The 23,868-nt window shown below is 28.8% G+C and overlaps 1 protein-coding gene across 9 annotated transcripts in view; it reads left to right on the top strand.

Moving 5' to 3' along the window:
* Positions 1 to 23,868, top strand: part of LOC107436358 (fasciclin-2) — an 81,112-nt gene that overhangs the window by 35,461 nt on the left and 21,783 nt on the right. For all 9 annotated transcript variants that reach the window (XM_016048043.3, XM_071180674.1, XM_071180675.1 and 6 more), the window contains exons 2-8: positions 14,036 to 14,207; positions 15,050 to 15,201; positions 17,355 to 17,621; positions 20,169 to 20,284; positions 22,136 to 22,295; positions 22,393 to 22,532; positions 23,507 to 23,663. In XM_016048043.3, coding sequence (XP_015903529.1) covers positions 14,036 to 14,207; positions 15,050 to 15,201; positions 17,355 to 17,621; positions 20,169 to 20,284; positions 22,136 to 22,295; positions 22,393 to 22,532; positions 23,507 to 23,663 — 1,164 coding nt within the window. The remainder of the gene's footprint in view (positions 1 to 14,035; positions 14,208 to 15,049; positions 15,202 to 17,354; positions 17,622 to 20,168; positions 20,285 to 22,135; positions 22,296 to 22,392; positions 22,533 to 23,506; positions 23,664 to 23,868) is intronic.

Below are 23,868 nucleotides of genomic sequence, written 5' to 3'. Positions count from 1 at the left end.
GTTAGTTTTGATCAGTGTTCCCTTCTTTAAATTTGCTGTACTTCTTCTTTTTTTTAGTCGTACATATAATTACATTGTAAACTAATATTATTTGTTTTACAATATTCTCCATTAATTTTTACGTTTTAACAAGTATTTTAATTGAAATTGAACTTGTAAAAAATTTAAGTCTTTTGACGGGAATTTCCCTTAAACTATTTTATTTAATTAAATAAGTAAGTATAACGACGTGACTAACGCATTTTAAATATTGAATTTAAATCTTAATTTCGAAGAATTTTTTGAGCATTATTAATTAAATCCTAATATCAAGTATTTGATTAAACACATCTTCTTAAAATTTAGGTAATTAATAGTAAAACTAATTGGATATTTTGCTCTTTTTAATTTTAACCACATAAGTTGCTTACATTACTACCGTTTTTGAAAAAAAAAATTTCATTTGAAAATATTCGTATTCTTATTTTGAAACTATAAATAAGAAACGTAATTAAAGAGTTTTTCTTTTTGTTGGCTAAAATTATCTTTAATGTGACCATTTTTAAAAAATATGGAAAAAAGTTTAACAAACAATAAAGTAAATTAAAATGTTTTCAAAATATTTGTGTGAGGCTCTTATTCAGAGAGTTTCAAATTTTAAAAAAAGTTATTTTAGAAAAAGCAAACTCATCTTATTCAGTTATTTTAGAAAAGCAAACCTCTTCTCATCTTCTAAAGCTAACTAATTTTTATGATATAAAATTAAATGCAAACTTAAACAAAAAAACATAATTGTTTATTTATTTAAAATAACTTTATCACTAATAAATGCATAATTTGTTTTTACTCTTAAAATTATATCAGTTGGGATCATTTTTATAGACGCTAAATTTTTGTTCATCGATATGTCTTTTCATGATGACATTTGCAGCAGTGGCATTTCCGCACCAAGAAAATGACATTGACTAAAATTAAATGCGTTTGCGAAAAGTCATGTATCTTCGGTAACAATTTAGAGGAAATTTGGGCCCGTTAACGGATCCTTCACAAAATATTTTAACTTAAAAACGGACCCTTCACAAAATGATTTTTCTCTTAATCGGACCCAAATTTGTTTATCTTCATTATTGTTTTGTGAATTGAATAAACGCTACCCAGGGCAGAAAACAAGAAAGATGGATCTAAACGAATTAAGTTTTGCCTTCGGTAGACAATTCTTCCATTATTCGTCCGAAATGAATATTCTGCTTTCAGCAGTATAAGCTAAATACCAAATATTTGTATGTTGCATCTCTAATGTAGAAGCAGCAATTTCTGTTTATTTTTGAAAATTTAATTTTTTTAAATTATAATTTTGCAGTGCTGGGCATAATCTTGTTATCTATTTACAATTTAAAAACTTGAAAGAGTTTTTTGCATTAACCGGACCCTATTTGCACAAATTCATAAAAACAGGACCCTGATTGAAAGAACGTGAGTAATTTTTTCACAATTTCACAAAAACCGAACCTTTCACAAAATGTCTGGACAGACCTCTGATGGAGGTAACCTCTAAGATCGACCAACATCTATTAACGACCATTTTATTGAAGAACACAGATAGTGGTGATCACTCCCGAGAGGTTTCTCTATAACTATATATTTTTTTGGCTCTGTTATATTGTGATGTGGAAATAAATTGTTCGAGATTTAATCAACTTAGTGTACGTGAGGAAAACGATCGATTTGTACAATTCCCTCGTGAAACATTTAAAGATAAGAGGAAAAAAATACATCTAAAAAAAAATACACATAAATATAAATTTTTTAAAATGATTCATGTAAGAGCTACTCATATTTTGTCGTGATTTATATTTCTTTATTCAATAATACCTATGAGAAATTTAGTAGTTGGGATTTATTACCATAATTATCATGAGATATTGCAGTTGTGAACACGTGTCATGCGTCATAAATTTTCTGCAAATATAAATCTAAATATTCAGATAAATCTTTTCTTTCTATTTTGTGAAAAAAAAGGGTTAAATCAGTGCAACATAGATAAGAGGAAGCTCAATAAATGATACTCAAAAAGTATGAGTTATTGACTAGTTCTGTGACTCATACTTTTTATAATACCAAAAGTATTAGTTATTGATGCATGTTTCGGCATCTTGTTTCCCTTTATAAAGAGTGAGTTTCATTATTACGTCATATAAACCTTTTTTTATTATGTATCTCTCAATTTATGTCGTTTTTTTGTAGTTGACAACTTATTCGTTAGCGTATTAAAGATGTTTTACTCTCAAATGATTTACAGGATATTAATGGCATTTTTAGAACTTTATTTTCAACGAATTTTAAATTTGAGCCAAATCAATGGATAAGAGAGAAGTGTTTATAGATTAAAATCGTGTAATCTAAACTAATAAAACTATTAAACTAAATAATAATAATAAAATTGGTATAGTTAATTTATCTTTCTATATTTTACCATCATGTTTAACTCGAAAAGTGATTATTTTTTTAATTCGTTATACTGATGAATATTATGGTTAAAAATAGTTTCACGCAAAACTTGGGCTACGACCCTCTGAAAACCCATTATCCAGATGGTTATCCAGATGAAAACCCATTATCCAATTTGAATGATTTTATAAACATTTTCTAAATTCATAGGTTTAAATTTTTTAAAAAATATCCATTTATGTTGTACCTTCATTAAACCAACTTAATTATAATAGTTTGCTATTAACATTGCTTTTTTCCTAAGTAAAAAGAAAAGCAATTGTTTTTATATTAGTTTTTATATACTCTGACTTGTGTTTGTTAAATTTTTCCCCCAGCTACTCTGACGGGTAATGTTAAAAATGAGCCCATTCTAAAAGAAAGAAAAAAGGATATTGACCGATATTTGATCAAGTTAAAAGTGTTTTCCCCGAATGCCTCCATTAACACTTAAGTTTATTGCTGCAGGAATACTCTAAGAAATTGGTTCACCGGCGAATACCACTTTAATACAGTGATTTAAAGAATCTGAATGACTTTTTGATCGTTCTAACCTCTTCATTTATTTGCTCACATGTAAATCAACGTTTATTTCCACCAGCCTCCTTCCTTTTGACACAGTTCCCTTCTTTAAATTTGCTGTACTTCTTCTTTTTTTAGTCATACATATAATTATATTGTAAACTAAGTTAAGTTATCGACATAAAGAATTTACTTTTTAGAAATTTCCCTGTATTTGAATTTCGATATAGCGAGAATAACAAATAATAAGGGAAAGGGAGGAAGAATTGATTTACGATGCTTAAAATGGGTCGTTCCTAAATGTCTATTCAAGCTTGATAGAGTCATTTTCATGGATCATATTTGATGGGAGTCACTTTCATTTTAAATTTCCATTTATCGACATAATATTCTAATTATCGAATATATAAATGTGTTCTCACTCAAAACTGAAGACTAAGTGATATAGGAACACGGTTGCCCACTCCACAGGGAGAACCTGGAAAATATAGGGAATTTAAAAATCAGCTAAAATAACACGGAATTTTGAATTTTTTCTTACTACTCGGAAGAAACAGGATATTTTATTTCTTATTTTTGTCTTTTAAAAAATGCAGACCCCTACAAGCGCAGTCTATGGGATATTTAAAAATGAAAGTTCAGCTATATTATATTATTCCATTTATTTATAGCATTATTTGTTTTATGTTGAGCTGTTTCTCATTTCTCCATGTTTTTCCAACTACTGAAACTAGCATTTTTATCCTAATATAGTTCACCACAGCGCAGTGAATGTGTTGTTTCCTCTTAATATATTGTGCATAATATATACAGGGGTCTGTCTAGACATTTTGTGAAAGGTCCTGTTTTTGTAAAATTGTGAAAAGATTACTCGTAATTAGTGAATGTAAAATAAGCGTTAAGCCAAATTCTTTCAACCAGGGTCCGCTTCTGTGAATTTGTGCAAATAGGGTCCTGTTATTGCAAAAAACTTTTTCAAGGAGTTTTTAAATTGTAAATAGATACAAGATTATGCTCAATACTGTAAAATTATAATAAAAAAGATTTAATTTTCAAAAATATACAGCAATTGCTGCTACTAAATTAGAGATGCAACATAAAAATATTTGGTATTTAGCCTATACTGCTGAACGCAGAATATTCATTTCGGACGAATAAAGGAAGAAGCTTAGTTCGTTTACATCTGTCTTTCTTTTTTTGCGCCCCCCTGGGAAGGGTTTTTTCCATTAACAAATCAATAATATAGATGGACAACTTTGTAAAGGATCTGATTAAAAGATAAATTATTTTGTGAAGGGTTCGTTAACGGACCCAAATTTCTTCTAAAAAGACCCTTGAGTTTATTGAAAACTATAGCATTGCCCATACTATCCTTGTTTTTTTATTATTATTATTTGATAGATAGGGATAGATAGATGATTTGATCGAACCCTTCTTCGGGGGGGGGGGAGAAAGACAGATGTAAACAAACTAAATTTTGTCTTCGGCAGGCGCTACTTTCTTTATTCGCCCGAAATGAATATTCTGCGTTCAGCAGTCTAAATACCAAATATCTGTATGTTGCATCTCTAATTTAGAAGCAGCAATTGCTGTTTACCTTTTAAAATTTAATGTTTTTAAATTATAATTGTTTACAGTGTTTACGATTAAAGACTCATTGAAAAAGNTGCCTTTGCACGGATATCTGGCTTGAAATTTGAGTTTTGTTGTATAATTTCTAAACTTGTAATTAATGCGATATATAACGGCTTTATAGTTGAATCTGAGTTTGAAAATGACAGACATTTAGTAACAGACATTTATCTTTAGCAGTTTACAAGATTAAGAGCCCATTAAGAATAGCTGTTTCATAAAAATTCTTTAATTTTCCAATCAAAATATGAAAAAATATTGCATGAACAATATGTATTACTCAATTTGCTATACAAACAAATATCAACTTTATTCTTGGTTTGTCAACCTTTTAAGTATTTAAACGTTAAATATTTTTTTTTTTACTCAAAATTATTAATTCATTTATTAGTTATTATAACCCTATATTGTGTGTTCCGTTGATTGATTGTTAGTAGTTTGAAGATGTAGAATTATAAAAGGGAAAAAAAACACAACTCTTACGAATAAAATTTGCGAATTCTGTAACTTTATTTTATCTTATTTTCAAGCCTTCTTTAATTTATTTATAATAATAGCGCACTTTATTTGGCGTTAATAAATAATTAAAACACTTTTTTTCCCTCGTTTTTTTGAAGATTGTCTTTTTAGCAGTTAGCGCCCTGTTCTCCCACGAGTCAGGGAAAACCTGTAATTGTTACAGAATTTTATTTTGACTCTAAAAATCATGGAATATTCAGCGAAAGTGGCATTTTTTTAAAAAAACCTGGAAAATTATTTCATCATACCTGGAATGTTTCAATCCTTAGTCAATGATATTTTTTTGCTCATAAAATTCAGTCTTTGACTCTACAAATGAAAAAGAAATCATTTCTGATGAAAAATTGCATGTTATAGATAAATTTTGGTCGAGATTTTATTTTCACTGAAACTTTCCTTGTTTTATACCTGGAAAAGTTGGGGAATTTTTCTGAAATTGAGTGGGAACTTTGATTAAGTTAAAAGTTATATACAAATTGTAGCAGGCAATTCCATAATAAATTTTTTATGTTTTGATTTCATGTTAATTTTATAATTTACCACAGCAGTTTAATAAAATTGAAAACTGCTTTAAAAGTTAGCGTTCAAAACTAATCATGGCAAAATATTTACTGTTAAAAGATTTTCTTCCTTTTTATAGTTTAGAACAGAATATAGCTGAATTCATTTATAATTAATTCTAGATTTATGATTCCAAAATTTTATAATTTTTTTTAAGCCATAAATATGTTTTGATTGTAAACTATGCGGAAATTGTAAAATAGTTTGCATCGACTATTTATTGCCTATATTTAGATAGAAATGCGTTCATTATTCTGTAGCTGAATAACTGAATATTCTGCATGAGAAAATAACAATTCTTTACATTCTTCATCAATTATGTCAAAAAATATAGTAGTCTAAAATTTCCAAAAAGACTCTTAATTATATATAGACATAAACGTCAAAAATATATCGTAAATATGAATAAAACAGAATGGACAAAGTGCAAAGGACTTTAGCCAGTAAATTAGCCAAATTTCAAAATTCTTAGTCAAAAGCAAATCTTATTACTCTTTTTTTTTTTTTTTTTTTTTTTTTTTTTTTNTCATAGAAAACTTTAAATCAAAATACAAATTTGCTATAAATTGCCTTATTTTACTAAATTAAAATTCGAATCAAAAATCCTTTTAAAGTTGGGGAGGAGTAAAGGTTGGAGTAGATGTTTTGTCGTCTATGAGGGAAAGAAATAGGAATAGGTTGGGGCTAATTTTTGATAACTTCTTAGACTAGAGGCGGTAATATAAGGATAAACCTTAGGCTACATTAAATTATTATCACGTTATTGTGTATGTTATTGTCGCGAGAAGCATATTTTCTGCCAAAATATTTGGATGATAATATGCCATCTTCAGGGGTCTGTTTAGAAGAAATTTGTGTTCGTTAAGGAATCCTTCACAAAATATCTTTTCATAAAAACGAACCCTTCACAAAATATTTTAACTTAAAAGTGGACCCTTCACAAAATAAGTTATCTTTTAATCGGACCCTTCACAAATTTGTTTATCTTCATTATTGTTTTGTTAATCGAATAAACCCTTCCCGGGGGGGGTGTGTGTGAGAAAGACAGATGTAAACGAACTAAATTTTGTCTTCGGCAGACAATTCTTCCATTATTCGTCCGAAATGAATATTCTGTGTTCAGCAGTATAGGCTAAATACCAAATATTTGTATGTTGCCTCTCTTAATTTAGTATCAGCAATTGCTGTTATCTTTTAAAATTTAATTTTTTTAAATTATAATTTTACAGTGTTTACAATTTAAAGACTCCTTGAAAAAGTTTTTTGCAATAACAGGCCCCTATTTTCACAAATTCACAAAAGCAGGACCCTGGTTGAAAGAATGTGACTTAACGTTTATTTTATATTCACAAATTACGAGTAATTTTTTCACAATTTTACAAGAGCGGACCTTTCGCAAAATGTCTGGACAGACCCCTGTGAATGCTTAGCGCGAGCCCTGTGAATTCAGAATTACTGTTCGCTGCATGTGATCGTGATTCACATTCTTCGAAAGAGTCTTGAGAAAAAGTTCACTTTCTCTTTGATGGGCTGTTAAGGCATCAGCTTTTCCACATCGTTAGTTTTGATCAGTGTCACTTCCTGACTCTTACAATCCTTTATTCTTCCCTCCTCTTCTTTTATCTTCCCTTTCTTTTCTTTTCCTCTTTTTTTTTAAAGTAAAGTTTTTCACTTTCTATTGCATTTTGTGTCCGTTCATAATCTAAAAGAAAGATTTAAGAACGAAACCCCTCTTCTAAATCATCCCTAACATTACGTCAGATGCTTTCAATCCTTGTTATATAACCCACTTCATTATTAGAGCTAATTCGTTAATTTATCTCGCAGTATCGAATATTTCGAGGCTTGTATTTAGGCCAATCGTGAGATTTCGGTTTTTTTTTTTTTCAAGCATTGTACCAGCAATGACCTTTGAAGTACTCCAGGCATATGTTCTCATCTTAGATAATTATTTCTTTCACTTTTTTAAGTAAGGAAAATAATAACACGGTAGTATTTTTAAGCATACTCATTTTTCGATTTTTTTTTAACTTGAATGAATTTAATTAAGCTTTTAACCATAGTTGAAAATGCGTCTTTTTTTTTGCCAATTCCTTAATGCTTCACATTTTCAGAGAGTGCAAGCGTTAAATTTTATTTATTTATATTTTAATACAAATTTAAAGGAATAATAAGCCACTTTTATTAGTCTGACATAAATAAAAGAATTAGCACGATCTTAATTTTATCTATGAGTAGAATGATCGACAGAGGAACATCGATGTATGTTATCTACCCTAGCAGCAAAATAACTTGGGCACTCATTGGGCCAATATTCACGAATCTTGTCTCATGAATCTTGATTCAAAGGGCTGTTATTTTCCGATATTGGCCCTGTATAGAATTTTCCGCTTCATCCGATATTTAACAGCCACTTGACAACCAATATCGGTTCTTAAAGTAATAATTGTAGCTGGTATCAAATGTTACTTATCCAAACTGCAATTGTTATGGCCTAAATGTTGATTATTAGAAACGTGTTAGGATATACTTATTAAGAATGTAAACAATTAACGTTAGATTAAAAATGTATATTACATATTTGTTTGTTTTGATTTTTTTTTTTAAAATGAGAAACGTAATACTGTCGCAAACTAAGTCTGTGACCTATCGCTCCCTTGATTCACTTGTAGTTTCTTGAAGCTAAGAAATGTTTAAAAGCATATCAAGATCAAGGTTATGTATAATTAGGAAGTAAGGCTTTCAGACGAAAGACAAAAATTTCTTTTTGTTACTGAAATATGTAAATTTTTTGCTGTTTGCAATTAGATGATTAAATTGCATTTTGAGCCATACATTTTATTGGCATAACTTTATCTCAAATAAGATTTCAAAATGTAAATGGTCGACTGTTTCTAAAATATTGTATTGGAAACTTTTTTTAATTTTTTATGTTAAAACTTTTTTTTTTAATATTGCATTAATTTTTATCATTCAGTTCAGTTTTATGATTCCAGTTGAGTTTAAATGTTGTCTATGCGAAATATACTTACAGTAAAATATATATACAGTGAATATAATTTTTTTGCCTTATTTATTTAATCATGTCATCCGTATTGTTGTGATATAAAACTTTAAGCAGTATAAATAAATGCATTTTTTGTTTCTGTAATTTATTATAATTTACAAAATTTACATTCTGTTGCGATTTTACTTTATCTTATTTGTTGATTTTTAGACTAAAGTTATTTTGTAATTTCAAGTGTTTTAAGTCACGCGGAAAGAAATAGATAAAAGAAAAATTTGCTGTTTTAAAATATCTAATAAACTACTCTAAATAAGATTTTTTAATTAAAAAATATATATATCAAATTTTATTTCATTAAATTCATTTTGTATTTAAACTTTTTGCATTAGTTATTTTAAATAAATTTGATAATTTTATAAGCAAAATCCTATTTGAACAGTTAAATTTTTAGTATTATTGCTATATTTAGTGATAAAAAGAGAAAGAGCGAAAATATCTTAGTATAGTTCTATACGCATATTAAAATAATGTGGTAAATAAAGTGATAATAATGTGGTTATAATAAAGTGGTTATAATGTGGTAAAATGCAGATTCAAAACTTCGCTTTTGTATTAAAAAACAAACAAACAAACCGTGGTTTAGTCTTAACTAAAGAATAATTTGTTACTAAATTAAAGTAGCTTATGTTTCTTTTTATTATTGAAACACGTGCTAGCTTCTTTTTTTATTATTTCAGTTTTATTTTATTAACGTTAAAGCATTAATTTTTACAAATGCAGCTTTACTTTTTTTTGCAATATCCAAGGAACAAAAACAAAATTGTTTTTCAAGGGATTGTTGCCTTCCTATTTTTAAACAATAACTCTTTTTAGTTGAATAAACAATTTCTTATGTTGAATATTCCGCACAGAATATTAATAAAGACCTTTTAAATGCTTCCTTGCACATGTTAGAAATAAAAGTTTGCAGTTTAGGCTAATCCTTGCATAGTTTGCTATGGCATTGACCTTTGAGTTTATGAACTTAAAAGTTTTTCGACTGACGCTGACTCACGGTTCATTTCAGAGTAATTTTTATATTTTTAGTTACCGAGCAACTACGGCTGAATAGATTCTGAAAGCACTAACTTTATTATTGTACGCCTCAAATAACAAATTTCTGAGAAGCATACCATCATTTTGCAGTTTTTGAGTCGTGAATTATGTAAGAAAGGAACCGTTCTTTCCATCTAATTGAGTTGTAAACCAGAAAAATAAATGACTAGATAATTTAAAAGAAATTGTCATGCTATTTTTATGACTGAAAAAAAAGAAGATATTAATCTTTCTTTAGCTTGTTATTAATTTTAAACCCGGAAGTTAATCGTTTGGTCATTTTATTTAGATATACGTGTATTTTGTTTATTTTATTTGCTGTAAATTGATGGTGTACAGCATCCATTGAAGTCGTACTGCCTCCTGTATCTCGATAACAGACAACGATTTGAAACACAAAAATGAAGGCCATTCAACCTTGGTTTGAAATGTCAGAAAAGAAGTTGAACCCTGCGAGAATAACCTCATTAGAAATATTTTTATTGATAAATAATTAAGTATAAAAAAGTTAAAAAGTAATTTAAAAAAATGTTTTTGTTCTGTTTTTAAAGCAATGTCAAATTAAAATCGAAGGGATAAAGCATAATTAAATGCTGATCTTGGTTTTTTCTTTTTCTTTTTTTAAATAAAAAAGGCTGTTTCAAAATTAATAATAAATAAAATAACTGAATTTATTAAAATGGAAAAGTGCCTCAGATTTAAATCGGTATTTAAACTTATCAGCATTTTAAAATTACGAAATAAAAGAGTAACTGAGTTATTTTTATATTTATTATAAGCTTTATGCGAAAGTGTGAGTAGTCAACATATAAAATAATGAACCTGAAATTATAAAACATTTTATTTGGAATTAACTTTCCGCATTGTTGCTAAATAACCGTATAAGCGAAAAACATTTATCGAGTTTTTATAAATTAAACAGAAATTTCTATCTGTATGAAAAAAATCGTAAGAGCCTCTGCCACTTTTTTGGGTGTTAGACATTGTGGGTGTTTAAAGGTTACATTTTGTTTTGCTGTGCAAAAACATTAAGAATAAAATTTAGAAAAATGTGCACTAAGTACAATGGATTTTATTTTTTATTTTATAACCGTCGTAGGACTGTCGACCCAATTTTGGGTTTACGACTGCTAATGTTCAATTCCGTAGTCTTGTAATTCTGAACCAACCCGGAAGACAAGGAAACTCCTTGACCTGAAGTAACTGTTAAACCTGTAGGGAAAAAATTACATACGGGTCGCTCTACTGGACGCAGGAGTTGAAATTTGGTACTCTAAAAGGGCCATATTTGTTTAATTTAGAAAAGAATTTTCGAAAGTTTAATTTATTCAAAATGTATTCCAATTTTAACTATTTTTTTTTATCGTTACATTTTGCTAAAACTTGAAATTACAATAGTATGTCGAAGAAAGAGCAAGGAGTGCGATGAAATAAAGTATAAGTTCGAATATTATTAACTTATAAAATAAACACCATGTTTTTTCAATCTGTAGCTCGTTGTAATGCAACTATGGATGGAGTTAAAATGTGACGTGTTGAGAAAGAGTCATTTTGATTTGTAAATTAAGAGCAATTTTTGTTACAATATTGTTCAAAAGTTTTTGCAAATTTCTTTTTTCGTAATAGTTTCTCAACGTTTTTGCTTTAAATATTAACTATTTATCCATTGCTTTGGAAAATTTATTTTTCTCTACGGAAATCTTTTTTATTTTATTTTATAAACTTGCGCTCAAGTACAGGTCGTAATTTTTCAAATCTTAAGTAATTGTCAATTTCGTTACGGTTAACGCAAAATGTTCTTACTTTAAAGCCACAATAATTGTATACTTTGATAACAAAATTTTCTGTGTTATTGCGGAAAATATTGATGTTAAAAAAATAGAATGATAAATGAGAAGCAATTACGACTATTAATTTTGAACTATTAATGACGGACTATTGCGACTATTAATGGCAATTATTAATTGAAGCAGGGGGGACATGGGGCGGAGCCTTCTTTCCTAGTATATTAAAAAAAAATTATGTTTAGTGTCAATGGTAATCTAGCTAATGGAAAGGTTTAAATTTTATCACAATAAAATCGGAAGTAGGATAGAGCGTTTGCCTTCCAATGAGGTGAACCGGGTTCATATCCCAGCGTTGGCTGGTCGATACGAATTTCCCACCGACCACAATGCTGACTATCCTTAGTGGTCGGCGGATCACGGGTTATAGTCCCCTTACAGTCTGGCTAACCCTGGGAGGTTTTCCTCCACATATTATGCGGCTTAGTTCCATCAAAAAGTCCTAAGCGAGGGCAAATTTCTCTCATTACTTGATCCAGGAAATCCTTTGTCTTCTGGGTTAAGTTCAAAATTACAAGGCTACGAAGTTGAACATAAGTAGTCGTAAACCCAAAATTGACTCGGCTGTTCAACGACGAAAATTACGAAAACGGTCAGTGAAAATTTCGACTAAAGAATGCGTTTGTGATGACAAAGCTCCTCGCTACCAATCACCTGACATCTTTTTTTCTGTACATAACCCTATACTTTACATTTTGTAAATTGACTTTTTGTCGATATTTTTGATCAAGGTTTTTAATTGGAAAGACAGTTATAAAATTTCTTATGTTAAACATGATGTTTTTCCCTTATCTAATTTTTGGTGGGAAAGTAGGGTACCATACATTGATCATTCGAGGACCACAGCACAGCTATTCTGCCGCGGAATTTAAAAAAAAAAATTTGTTTCATCAGTTTTTTGAAATTCTATTTTAGCGTTCTTAACATTAGTAATGGAAGCTGTCAAGCCACTTTTCTCGGAATCAATCGTGAAACGTTGGTCTTTCATTTGCACTTCGGTTTTGTTGTCGATTCTTTACTTGCAAATAGACTGTATTTTCTTTTGTCGAATATGTTTTTTTTTTTTTAAGGTTGTAACTAAGAATATTTATACTTGTTTTACATGAATCCAGATTTAAACTAAGAATGTTAATATTAGAAAACTAGCTGAAAATGTTAAACTTATTCACTATTTTACTACATCATTTCTGTTGATAAAATTTTGATATAATTATTTTCGTACGGATTGTTAAATACAAGTTTATGTAATAAGATAAAAAGTTTCCTTTCCGCGTCCATTAGCTCGATGTCCTCGATTTTGCCGCCTTTATTTATGATATTCTGCAAACAGCTGCTTTGTGATGTTTCACTAAATTAAATGTTTGTTTATTCACCTTTCTATTGGTAACCCAGCTGTTTAGAGAATTGGATGATGTGTATTGTTAATCTTCTTATCTATTCTACAATAGAAATAGATTATGCTGATCACATTGTTTATTAATAAATGCCTTTTTATAATTTTTTTTTTCTTTAAATAACTGTTAAGCTACCAACTGTTATTCCCTGAACAGTGAACATCATCCTATAATTTATTTAATATTTTATATCTGCATTATTTAAATAAATATTCAGACAAATATTACTCACGAGTGTAATAAAACTCACCAATCACTATGTATACTTTTAAAAAAGTATGTTTCAGTTGCATAAATAGCCGATCAATCTACTACTAATTACACAAGAGACAGTTCTTAAACGTTTGGAACCTTAAATGTTATTTCACTTTATGCATACTTAATCGTTTCAAACAAGTCTTATTTTTATATTTTCTCTTCCCAAGAATTATTGCCTTCAAATTTTAGATTTTGTCACTTAAAACTAGTTTGCAATAGAATAAAAATTTCATACCTTACCAAAAAGAAAGGTCATAAGTTATTATTTTTTGCATGGAATTTATCTTTGAAAATAAGCACGTTTTTGCGCAAGATTATAAAATTCAATTATAATTTATGATTATGAATTATAATATATTATGATAATTTTCAATCATAAATTTTTATAATCTTGTGCAAAATTTTTTTCCTCTCACATTGTGCCAACAATTAATTTTGGTGATATGTGGATAAATGCAAAAAATGAAATCAACTCCAAAGGAGTCTCTGATTAATCTAATCAGCACATTAAAGGTTAGGTGTCTGAACCATTGAGACCCGATTTTAGTGCAGGAAAATCTAATCATTTGATCAAGCGTCATACAGGAGTGTTAGTTTTTTTTAAATTTTATTTTGTGAACTTTATATATTTTAATTATAAATTCCCTCTTAATAATAATATACTTGATTTATTGTTAACTTAAACTGAAATTAGTTGAAATAATTTTTATTGATGAATTGTTTTTATCTTCTTCCAGCTTATTCAATATCACTTAGTAATGCAGCTAAATTAGTAATCAATCCATCTGGTCAAGCACAGAGCCAACCTGCTGGTAAGGGATTTGGCCTGACATGTAGGGGAGAAGCAGAAAATACAGAGTTTTTCACAGAAATGAAATGGGTCGGTCCTAAAGGTCCCATTGTTGAAGGGTGAGTGCTGCTTTAATCTGATTGTTGAATGTATCTTATTTTTTATTTTTCTCTTCTTTCTAATTTACAAAAAGTCTAACATTGCAAAATAGCTTTTCAATGAATATGGATTACCTCATGTATTAATGTTTTATGTCTATGAACATACTTTAAGCATACTTAACCCTTTGGCTACTAACGGGACTCATTTGACCCAACAAATGTTTAAAAATAACTAATGGGGGGAAAAGCACATAGAAACTCATTGTAATATGTCCCAGTCGTAGAGTCGAACCAAGTATACATGTTTCATGTGTCAAATATCCCCTAGATGGCACTAAAGAGTTTCTTGCATGAAATAGCATTGTGATTTTGCGCTGGGACAGATATATCCCACTCGTATTCTTCATTGGGATTGTTATGTCCATTAATATTTTATTCATATTTTTTCAAATGAACATAGAAAAAAGAACAAATATGAGTTGCTAAACGTGTAACGTCAGGTTATGCAAAGATTGCTTCACCCTGTATCATACCATGTAAAAATAAAGTTAATATAAATAAACTCTTCCAGAATGAAAGATGTGCTTGTAGTAAGTCGATCACTACAGGTGGGACATATGTATCCCACCATTAAGTATGGCCGGGACATAATGCCCCAGCCTCTAATTTGATAATCGCTTGTCAGAGAAATCCCAAATACTAAACCTATTTTGTCCTTTTGAGTAATAAACGGGACAAAAAAATCATTTTTTAAAATTCGTAGTCAAAGAGTTAACTTCAATTTTTTATCATTAATGAATTGAAGCTGATTTTTAATTGCAGTTTATAAGTTTTATTTTAATGCATTATTCTTTTGACAGAACTTCAGGCCCCATTGAAACATCAAAGGCAGATGATGCCCTATTATTGATGTTCAAAGAACCTTCTACAGAAGATAGTGGATATTACAACTGCAGTGCAGTATATGATAATACAGATAAATTAGATACAGGAGTACAATTAACATTTTTTCGTAAGTAATAAGTTTGATTTCTGTCCTTGATAATGTTTGTGCACATAATTTGAATCGGCATATTTTTATTGACATAACTAAAATTTTTTTGTCATGCTAAAAAATAATAAAAAACTTCATATATCCAGAGATGATTGTACTCCGAAAAAAGTCCGGATTTTCGGATTTTTTGCATACTGCGATTGGCAAATTTTTGGAAATCCAAGGTGCAGAAGTTTCAAGAAATCATCTATCACATTTATGTATAAAAATTCTTGTATTTATTATTTATATTGTATATTTATATATTGTATTTATTATATCTTGTATTTATTGTAAAAAAATTTCAGGATTTTTGAGTTGGGCTCACAATCACCCCTGTAGGTCATTCATACTCGTGTAATTAATTTGCAAAACCTGCTGCCTGTTTTAGAAGGAAAAGAAGAAATGGGTAGAATATTATATTACTCGTAGGAATTTTTCCTTATAAAAATGAAATTTTAAGCTTATGGGAATGGAAAAATAAGTTATGTTCATATGAGAGCTTAGAAAACACTTCATACAATGTGTTCAACTTATTTTCCTTTTAAAAATGTGCCATTAGTAAGTTTTGCATTTGGATGGCTTGAGTGATATATTGTAGTGAATAAGTAATTATTATATTGTGTAGTTTTAAAGGCAGTTTTCTTTCTTTTAAAAACTTATCGTAATGTTCGATTTATGTTTAACTCTGAAGTAATTGTACAAAAAGCAGAATATTTTTTTCTTCTTTTATATTTTTCAACATGTTTTCCGTGTACATCAGAAATATCTCGCATTATTTTATAAACATAATGAAGCATTTCAAAGTTCAACTTCAAACTATTTGAGCTCATTACTTAATAATAATCATTGATTGAGTTTTAATTGAAATCTGATGTTATTGTGAAATTTGATGTTAATATTGAAAATGAATTATTCTATTATTAAATATTCAGTGAAATATCCAACAGTTGGCTGAATATTGAGAAAAACACTATTTTTTCAGGATGGGGAACATGTTATTGAAAATGAATTACTCTATTGTTGAATATTCAATGGAATATGAAATTAACAGTCGACTGAATATTAACCAAGATCTCTATTTTTTTTCCAATGCGTAACATTGCTAAGAATCTTTCTATTTTAAAACTATGATGGTCAGCTGCTTTCTCTCTCTCTCTCTCTCTTTTTTTAAATCTTGAGCAGAAAGTGTAGATTTTTCTCATAGTATTTCTCTCTCTCTCTTTTTTTTACTTGACTTTTTTTTGTGGAGTTGCAGTTAAAAATTCACTAACAAAGAATTGCTTTCTTAGCACTAATTTTATGCTTACTTGATCTATGCAAACTATTGGAAAAAGGGCAAAGCTCTATGTTTTCATTTTGTATTTCATTTTTATTAATTGGGAAGAAAAATACAATTATGATATTTTAATGTTACTCTCATTGTTGTTACCAGCTGTCTTTGTATCATGATAAACCCTTTGATGGTTATAAACGGGTTCAGCTCGCAATCAAATTGTGCTTCATAATGCGCAAAAACGAGTTCCGGTCAGGAGCAAGATTTCGAACGAAATGGTTAGAAACAAGTGAAAATTATAGTGAAAAGTTTCCCCAATGAGCGCTGACGAGCTGAGCTCGTTCGCCATTATTACTCTGCATTGATTATGCTACAAACGAATCCTACACGTGCAATTTAGTTAATTTTACTGTCTACAGATGGCAGTACGGGTTGCATAAATTTCTTTTCATAATGAGAAGGGAATTTTTTTTCTTACCTTGTTCTTTTTATGCTTATATAGCGCGTTTTTTTTAGGGTGTTTGTAAAGTAAAATGGCTCAAAAACGAAAGTTAGAAAATTATGATTATGTTCATTCTCTGTAATATCTGTTCTTACTGTGGGAGCAAAGTTTGCCAACCTAATATGATGCCCCTGGAAAAGTGGCCAACAAATCTGCCCTTCAGATCCCTATATGACATAGATCATTCCCCAGGCGGGCATTGGAAAAAAAATTATAATAATTCTATCCATTTAACAGAGATCGGTATTTAATATGCCTTCATGAACATTAGAATGTTCTCAAAATGTAAAGTTTTCTTTATTTTCTTATCAATCACCTTGATTATTTTTACTAACTTATCTTTTAATTCATTAGAGGATATCACTTGGGAAGACTGCCCAACCAAACAAGCCCTCGTAATCAACAATGATGGAAAAATTAGATGCAGAGTCTCAGCGAACCCACCTGCGACAATACAATGGACAAAAGATAACCAACTACTTACTGATCGTTACATTGTTGAAAATGATGGAATCAAAGTTACTGGTGTCAATGAAGAAGACAAGGGTACATTTTCACTCAGAGCTATGGTACAACAGACTGGAAGGTTTCAGAATAGGAAAATAAAAGTTGAAGTTCATGGTAAGACTAGTTTTTTTTCCCTTCTTGTTAAAACTTGTAATATTGGGATTAATTTTTTTTAAATTATTGTAATGAAGCATTAAGGAAATTTTTGAATATTAACACACTTTAAAGATATTAATGTACTTTTTTTAGATGTTATTGTTTACCATAGGAGGATGTATTTTTTTAAAAAACCATTTTATTTGCAAGCTTATACTTATTATTTCATTGTCTCAGAAAGTAGCATCTGTTCTACTTTAGTCACTGTGATGCAGTGGCTCTGAGCTGTTATTGCGAAGGACCTAAGTTCTATCTATGGCTATGGCTTAACGCCTATCCAGCTTGAGATTGGCGGGTACCATCGTTTTTTAGAAAGAAAAGGTGCCCACTGTGTAATGTTGACACCATTGTCACCTTTATGCCGATGATCTTGATATAGTTAAACCAGTGAAGGGGAAAAAAAAAAATTTCCTACCAAAACTTTCCAAATCAGGTTTTTTTTAATTTATTACAGTTATACTGTTATCCGGAAATCAGAAAACCGGAAAACCAAAAATAAACGGAACAAAATCCAATAAATTTTCCCGCCATTTTTAAAAAAATTTTTTTTTTTTCTTCATAAGATTTTATGATCTTTCTTTCTTTTTTGAAAGATGTTTACCTTACCATCATTTTGGAAATAATCATTAGTGTATTACTTCATCGTTTTTTCTTTTTTTTAAGATTATTTCCAAAATTTTTTTTTTTTTAGTTGGGTTTAACAAACGGCCTTTTGTAGCGATTCAGAAAACCGGAAAAATCAGTTATCCGGAATAGCGATGGTCCCGATCTTTCCGGATAATCGTTTCCCTACTGTAATAGCAAAAGGTTAAATAATGTTTTAAACTCCAAATTTGAATGTAGCGAAGTCATAAAAAAAACTTCAGATATTTTTTATTATTTATTAATATTTTGATTAGAGATTTCAAAAATATTAACTTTTGTTCTATAAATATACGAATAAAATGAAAAAAATATAAAAACCAAACTTATATATAACTTATTTATTACTTTAACATGTAAATAAGTGTTCAATATTTTAGTAGTGCATAGAAAAATACAGGAAAAGAGAAAGAGTTCCCCTTGATAGTTAGTAAAAAATTTCATATTTCAGTATTAATTAATGTCATTATATAGCAGTATACATTTTGTAGCATTTGTATCAATTAATTATTTGGAAGAAAATTTCTTTTTTTTTTCCTTATTGAATCAATACAAATTTTAATATTAAGGAGTGTGAGATATTTAAAACATTAAATTTTTTAATTATATATATTTTTTAATTATACATTTTTTAATTTTACATCATTTAAAATTAACAGAATGATGAAAAGGAAACAAAAATCTATACACATGGCAGCATAAATATGAACACATAAAAAAGCAAAGGAATATTCTAATTCTAACAGTTAAAAAAACAAGGAACAAGCTATTTTTTAAAAAAAGATTTATTTTAAAATAGTGAAACTATGTAACACAATTCTTATCGACATATTGCAACATTAAATAATTAAGAAAAAATGCATAAAAATATTATAAATGAATTTTAAATTTTTTTTCTAAACCCATTTAATATATATATAGTATAAAAATTGCAATTTGAAAATAAACACACTGCTTCCTACAAATTTGTTTGCCCTGCTAACAAAAAATAATTCTAAAATTAAACTGAAAAAATAAAATTTAGAAAAGCACCTCATTCCTGTTAAATTTTTGAGAAACTGTTACTCTTTTAACTACAGTACAGAACCCGTTATCCGGAAATCAGAAAACCGGAAAACCAAAAAACCGGAACGAAATTTGATAAATTTTCCCGCAATTTTTTAAAAAAAAATTTTTTTTCTTCATAAGATTTTAGGATTTTTCTTTCGTTTTTGAAAGATGTTTAACTTACCATCATTTCAGAAATAATCATTAGTGTATTACTTCATCTTTTTTTCTTATTTTTAAGATTATTTCCAAATATTATTTTTTTTTAGTTGGGTTTAACACTAAAAAAACGGCTTTTTGTAGCTATTCAGAAAACCGGAAAAATCAGTTATCCGGAATAGCGATAGTCCCGATCGTTCCGGATAATCGGTTCTCTACTGTACATGAATCAACATATTGTATAACCTAAATGTCTTATAATATGTTTTTAAAGTTTAGTATCTGTTGTTTTTACTTAATTAAAAATTCTTTCAGAAATTAAGTTGATTTTTAAGAATGTATTTAATTACTTACCTTGGTAAAAACATACCAGTATTAGAAATGTTAGTAAATCAGTATTTGGATTTGGTTAAGTTTAATTATTTTTTTATTTTATTTTATCTTTTCTTGGGGTTTCCATTCAGTTTTATAAATAAACATGTTAAATTCGTAAAATTTATTAAATTTGTAAAATTATATATTTGTAAATATTAAATTTGTAAAATTAAATTTAAATATTAAATTTGCAAAATTATAAAATATTACTCAAATATCTAAATGAAATAAATGTGTTTAATTAAAATTTCTAATGGGTCTAAAATTTTGTTATATTTGTAGTTCCTCCTGAAATTATTGAATTGGATGATAGAATTGAAGCCACTGAAGGAAATGAAGCTATGTTTAGGTGTCAAGCTAGTGGATTCCCAAGACCTGTATATGCTTGGTTTGATCCTGTAAGTAAAAAACAACTAACTGATACACTTAAATTAGTTGACTTCTTAACTTCATACTTATTACAAAAGCGAAAGCAAATAAACCATATTAGTTTAGTATCTAATCAGATCATTAGAGTTATTTTAAGTGCATTTCTTATTAGATAAATTTTATTTTAAATTCTCTTGACTGTCTATATCAATTGCATATATGTCATTTAAATGTTAATTGAAAGTAACAGTATGCATTACAATTTGGGCAGTTTAAGATAAACAGTTTCAGAAAGTTATTATAATTTAATGTAATTTTTGTTCATTACAAAAAATTGGTTTAATTAAATATTTTTTCCCAAATTATACTCCCTTAGCATTGAAATTCATAGCTGATTCAAGACCATTAAAAAATGGTTCAGATCACAGAAAAATAGTTCTTAGTGGTCCATAACCTCTGGATCATTTACTGAGAGAGTGCAAAGACTTTAACTATGATTTCCATACAGGAAACCCAAAAAAAGAGGAATTTAACAATTGAATTTATTAAATGATCTGTTAAAAATTAACTTATTTTATTAATTAAATTAAACAGTTGCCTTATTGTTAAAATCAGTTTTTCCCCTTTTATTATAATTTTCATTTTTAATTCTATAATTTTTACTCTGTAGTTTAGTAATTTGTTATTAAATTTACTTACTTCAATCTTTAGAACAAAATTTATTCACTGAAAGCTAATTTTATTAAAAAAAATTGCGAGTGAGGAAATTTTTAAGTTGATAGAAACATACTTGTAGTGTTTGACTACAGTAGGCAATATGGATCGTTACGATTTTTCGTTTACTGATCCAGGAGACTGGTATCTTTTCGAACACTAGCTTTTTGCATAGTATAAAAAGTATTATATAGTGTTCATCTTTGTATACTCATGTGTACTCCATAACTTAAAGCAACTTTATTCAGGAAGTATTGATGTAGCTGACGCCCGGTGGCTGAGCGGTAGCGCTTCGCGCTGTCGTGCCACAGGTCCTTGGTTCGATCCTTGGGCCGGGCAAGGCCGACTCAGCCTTTCATCCCTTCAGTGGGTCGATAAAATGAGTACCAAGCATGCTTGGGAACTAACACTGGGGGTTCCGCGTTCGGCTGACCATCTGACCGGAACATATGCTCCTGCACCCCAGAGCCCAAGGTCAAGAAAACTGAGATGGGCACAGTCGGCCTTGGCCCTCTTAATGGGCTGTCGCGCCACTGAGTTAGTTTTAGTTTTAGTTTATTGATGTAGCTAGCGTAAAATTGTTTTCTTCAAAAAGTATTTTTTTCTTTTCTTGATAATTCTAGTGTTCTGCATTAGATTACTATTTGCATTAGATATATATTATATTAACGACTTTAGATTAATATTTGAATTGCATAACAATATCAGGTCAATTTCATTAATGAATGTTTTTCTATGCTAAATACTTAATTTTTAGATAAAATATTTATTTTGTTGTTTTTTGTCAGTCTTTATTAGGGTTCTTTTACACTGCATATTTATACTATCAATTGCAAAGAGGATGTTTTGAAAAGTTTGTTAATTTTAGCATTTTTTCATTTTTATAAAATACAGATATTTTTTGATAATGACAAATATTTTTAAATTGTGGAAACTACTGCAATGTGAATTTCAGGTCTAAACTGAAGCCTGTATTTTATCAAAGTTAAATTTTAAATTAAACTTATCCCTTGTTGCTTTTTGATTGAATTCAAATAAAATATATTGATAATTTAGAAGAAAAAAAACGTATGATCTTTGAAATTTAGAAAAAAAAAGCAAATTTAAATATTCTGTTGAACGAATTATCATTCATTTACTAAGTAAAATAAATATGTTTCATTTAGGATCAAAGGGACCTTAGTACTGTTGAAGGCCATATTGTTGATGCTGATACAGGCAGTTTGATAATTAGCAGCGTAAAACGAGAAAACAAGGGACGCTATACATGCTTAGCTAAAAATCCTGCTGGTGATGCTAAAAGGAGCTTAGATCTAACAGTTGTTGGTAATAATTATTTTTTTTTCTTCCTTAAGATGCATTTTAAGCTAAATTTTCATTTAAGATTTTAAAATTTAAAAAAATGTTTTAACTTTACTTTCAGTCAAACCAGAAATTAAAGTATTCAACAATATCACAGCTGCTCAAGGTCAAGATGCAAAATTTGAATGTAGAGCTGTTGGGGACCCATTACCTGACCTAGCAATAAGAAAACAAGGACAGGATAGGCCCTTTGATGAGGATGTAAGAAATCTTTATTATTTTGCTCTTTTCAACAAACTTTTTGGTGGGTGTTTCTTATCACTCCTCTTAATATTCATTTTTAGAACCCTTGTAAAAGAATTGCCCAAAGTAAGGGTTGTAAACTAATATTTAAGTCGTGAAAAAAATTGAAACTATTGAAACATTAATAATGAAAGTAAGATTAAAAGCATCAAAACATTACATTAAGTAATTGAGAGGAGAGGAGAAATTATTTAGAAATACCTTGAAATTTCATCTAGCGCTAAAACTTTTTCTTATTTTTTTTTTTTAAATTTTTATTTTAATTTTAAATCTCCTGTAACCATTTAATAGTTAATCTTCAAGTCTTCTCTTCATTTCAAGTAGTTAATCTTCTTCATTTTGTGGTAAATTTTTGAAAAAAATGTCCAACAATCTCAACTATCTATTAAAAAAAAATAATAAAAAAAGAAAACAAGGATAGTATGGGAAATGCTATAGTTTTCCATAAACTCAAGGGTCTGTTTAGAAGAAATTTGGCTCCGTTAATGAACCCTTCACAAAATATCTTTTCATAAAAACGGACCCTTCACAAAATAATTTATCTTATAATCGGACCCTTCACAAAGTTGTTTATCTTCATTATTGTTTTGTTAATCAAATAAACCCTTCCCAGAGGGGTGGGGGAAAGAAAGACAGATGTAAACGAACTAAGTTTTGTCTTCGGCAGACGATTCTTCCTTTATTCGTCCGAAATGAATACTCTGCGTTCAGCAGTATAGGCTAAATACCGAATATTTGTGTGTTGCATCTCTAATTTTGTGTTGCATCTCTAAAAACCGAACCTTTCACGAAAGGTCTGGACAGACCCCTGAAACTTATAAAAAATGTTAAAAATTTAAAAGTATTTGATAACTTTTATTATTGTTATTTTTTCTTTTTTACTTAAAAAAAATGTCGACAAAAATCAAGTAACCGTTTCTTCTTTTTCATAGGATGATCGAGTAATCATTAATAGGAAAACTGAATCTGATGAAGCTGTTTTAACTTTAACTATCGAGAGAGTTGAAAGAAATGATGATGGATTGTATTACTGTGCTGGAGAAAACAAAGGAGCTCAAGCAGAACGTGCTGGTCACCTTCAAGTTGAATGTAAGCTTTCAATATAAGTTTTTATATCAATTTATTTAATACCTCCTCCATTCTCCTCCTTCTCTAACTTATTCTTATTGTTTTCGAGCAATTTTAGAATTGATATTTTAAATAGTTATTTTCAATTTTATGAACTATTTTTAGAATAATACTTTTTAAAGTTGTTATTATTCAATTTTTAATAAGATGTACACATCAAAAGTGA

This window comes from Parasteatoda tepidariorum, chromosome 5 (assembly GCF_043381705.1).
Source record: "Parasteatoda tepidariorum isolate YZ-2023 chromosome 5, CAS_Ptep_4.0, whole genome shotgun sequence".
In the NCBI taxonomy this organism is placed as follows: domain Eukaryota; kingdom Metazoa; phylum Arthropoda; class Arachnida; order Araneae; family Theridiidae; genus Parasteatoda; species Parasteatoda tepidariorum.
The sequence above is the reverse complement of the archived record's forward strand: the minus strand, read 5'-3'. Positions and strand labels throughout refer to the sequence as shown.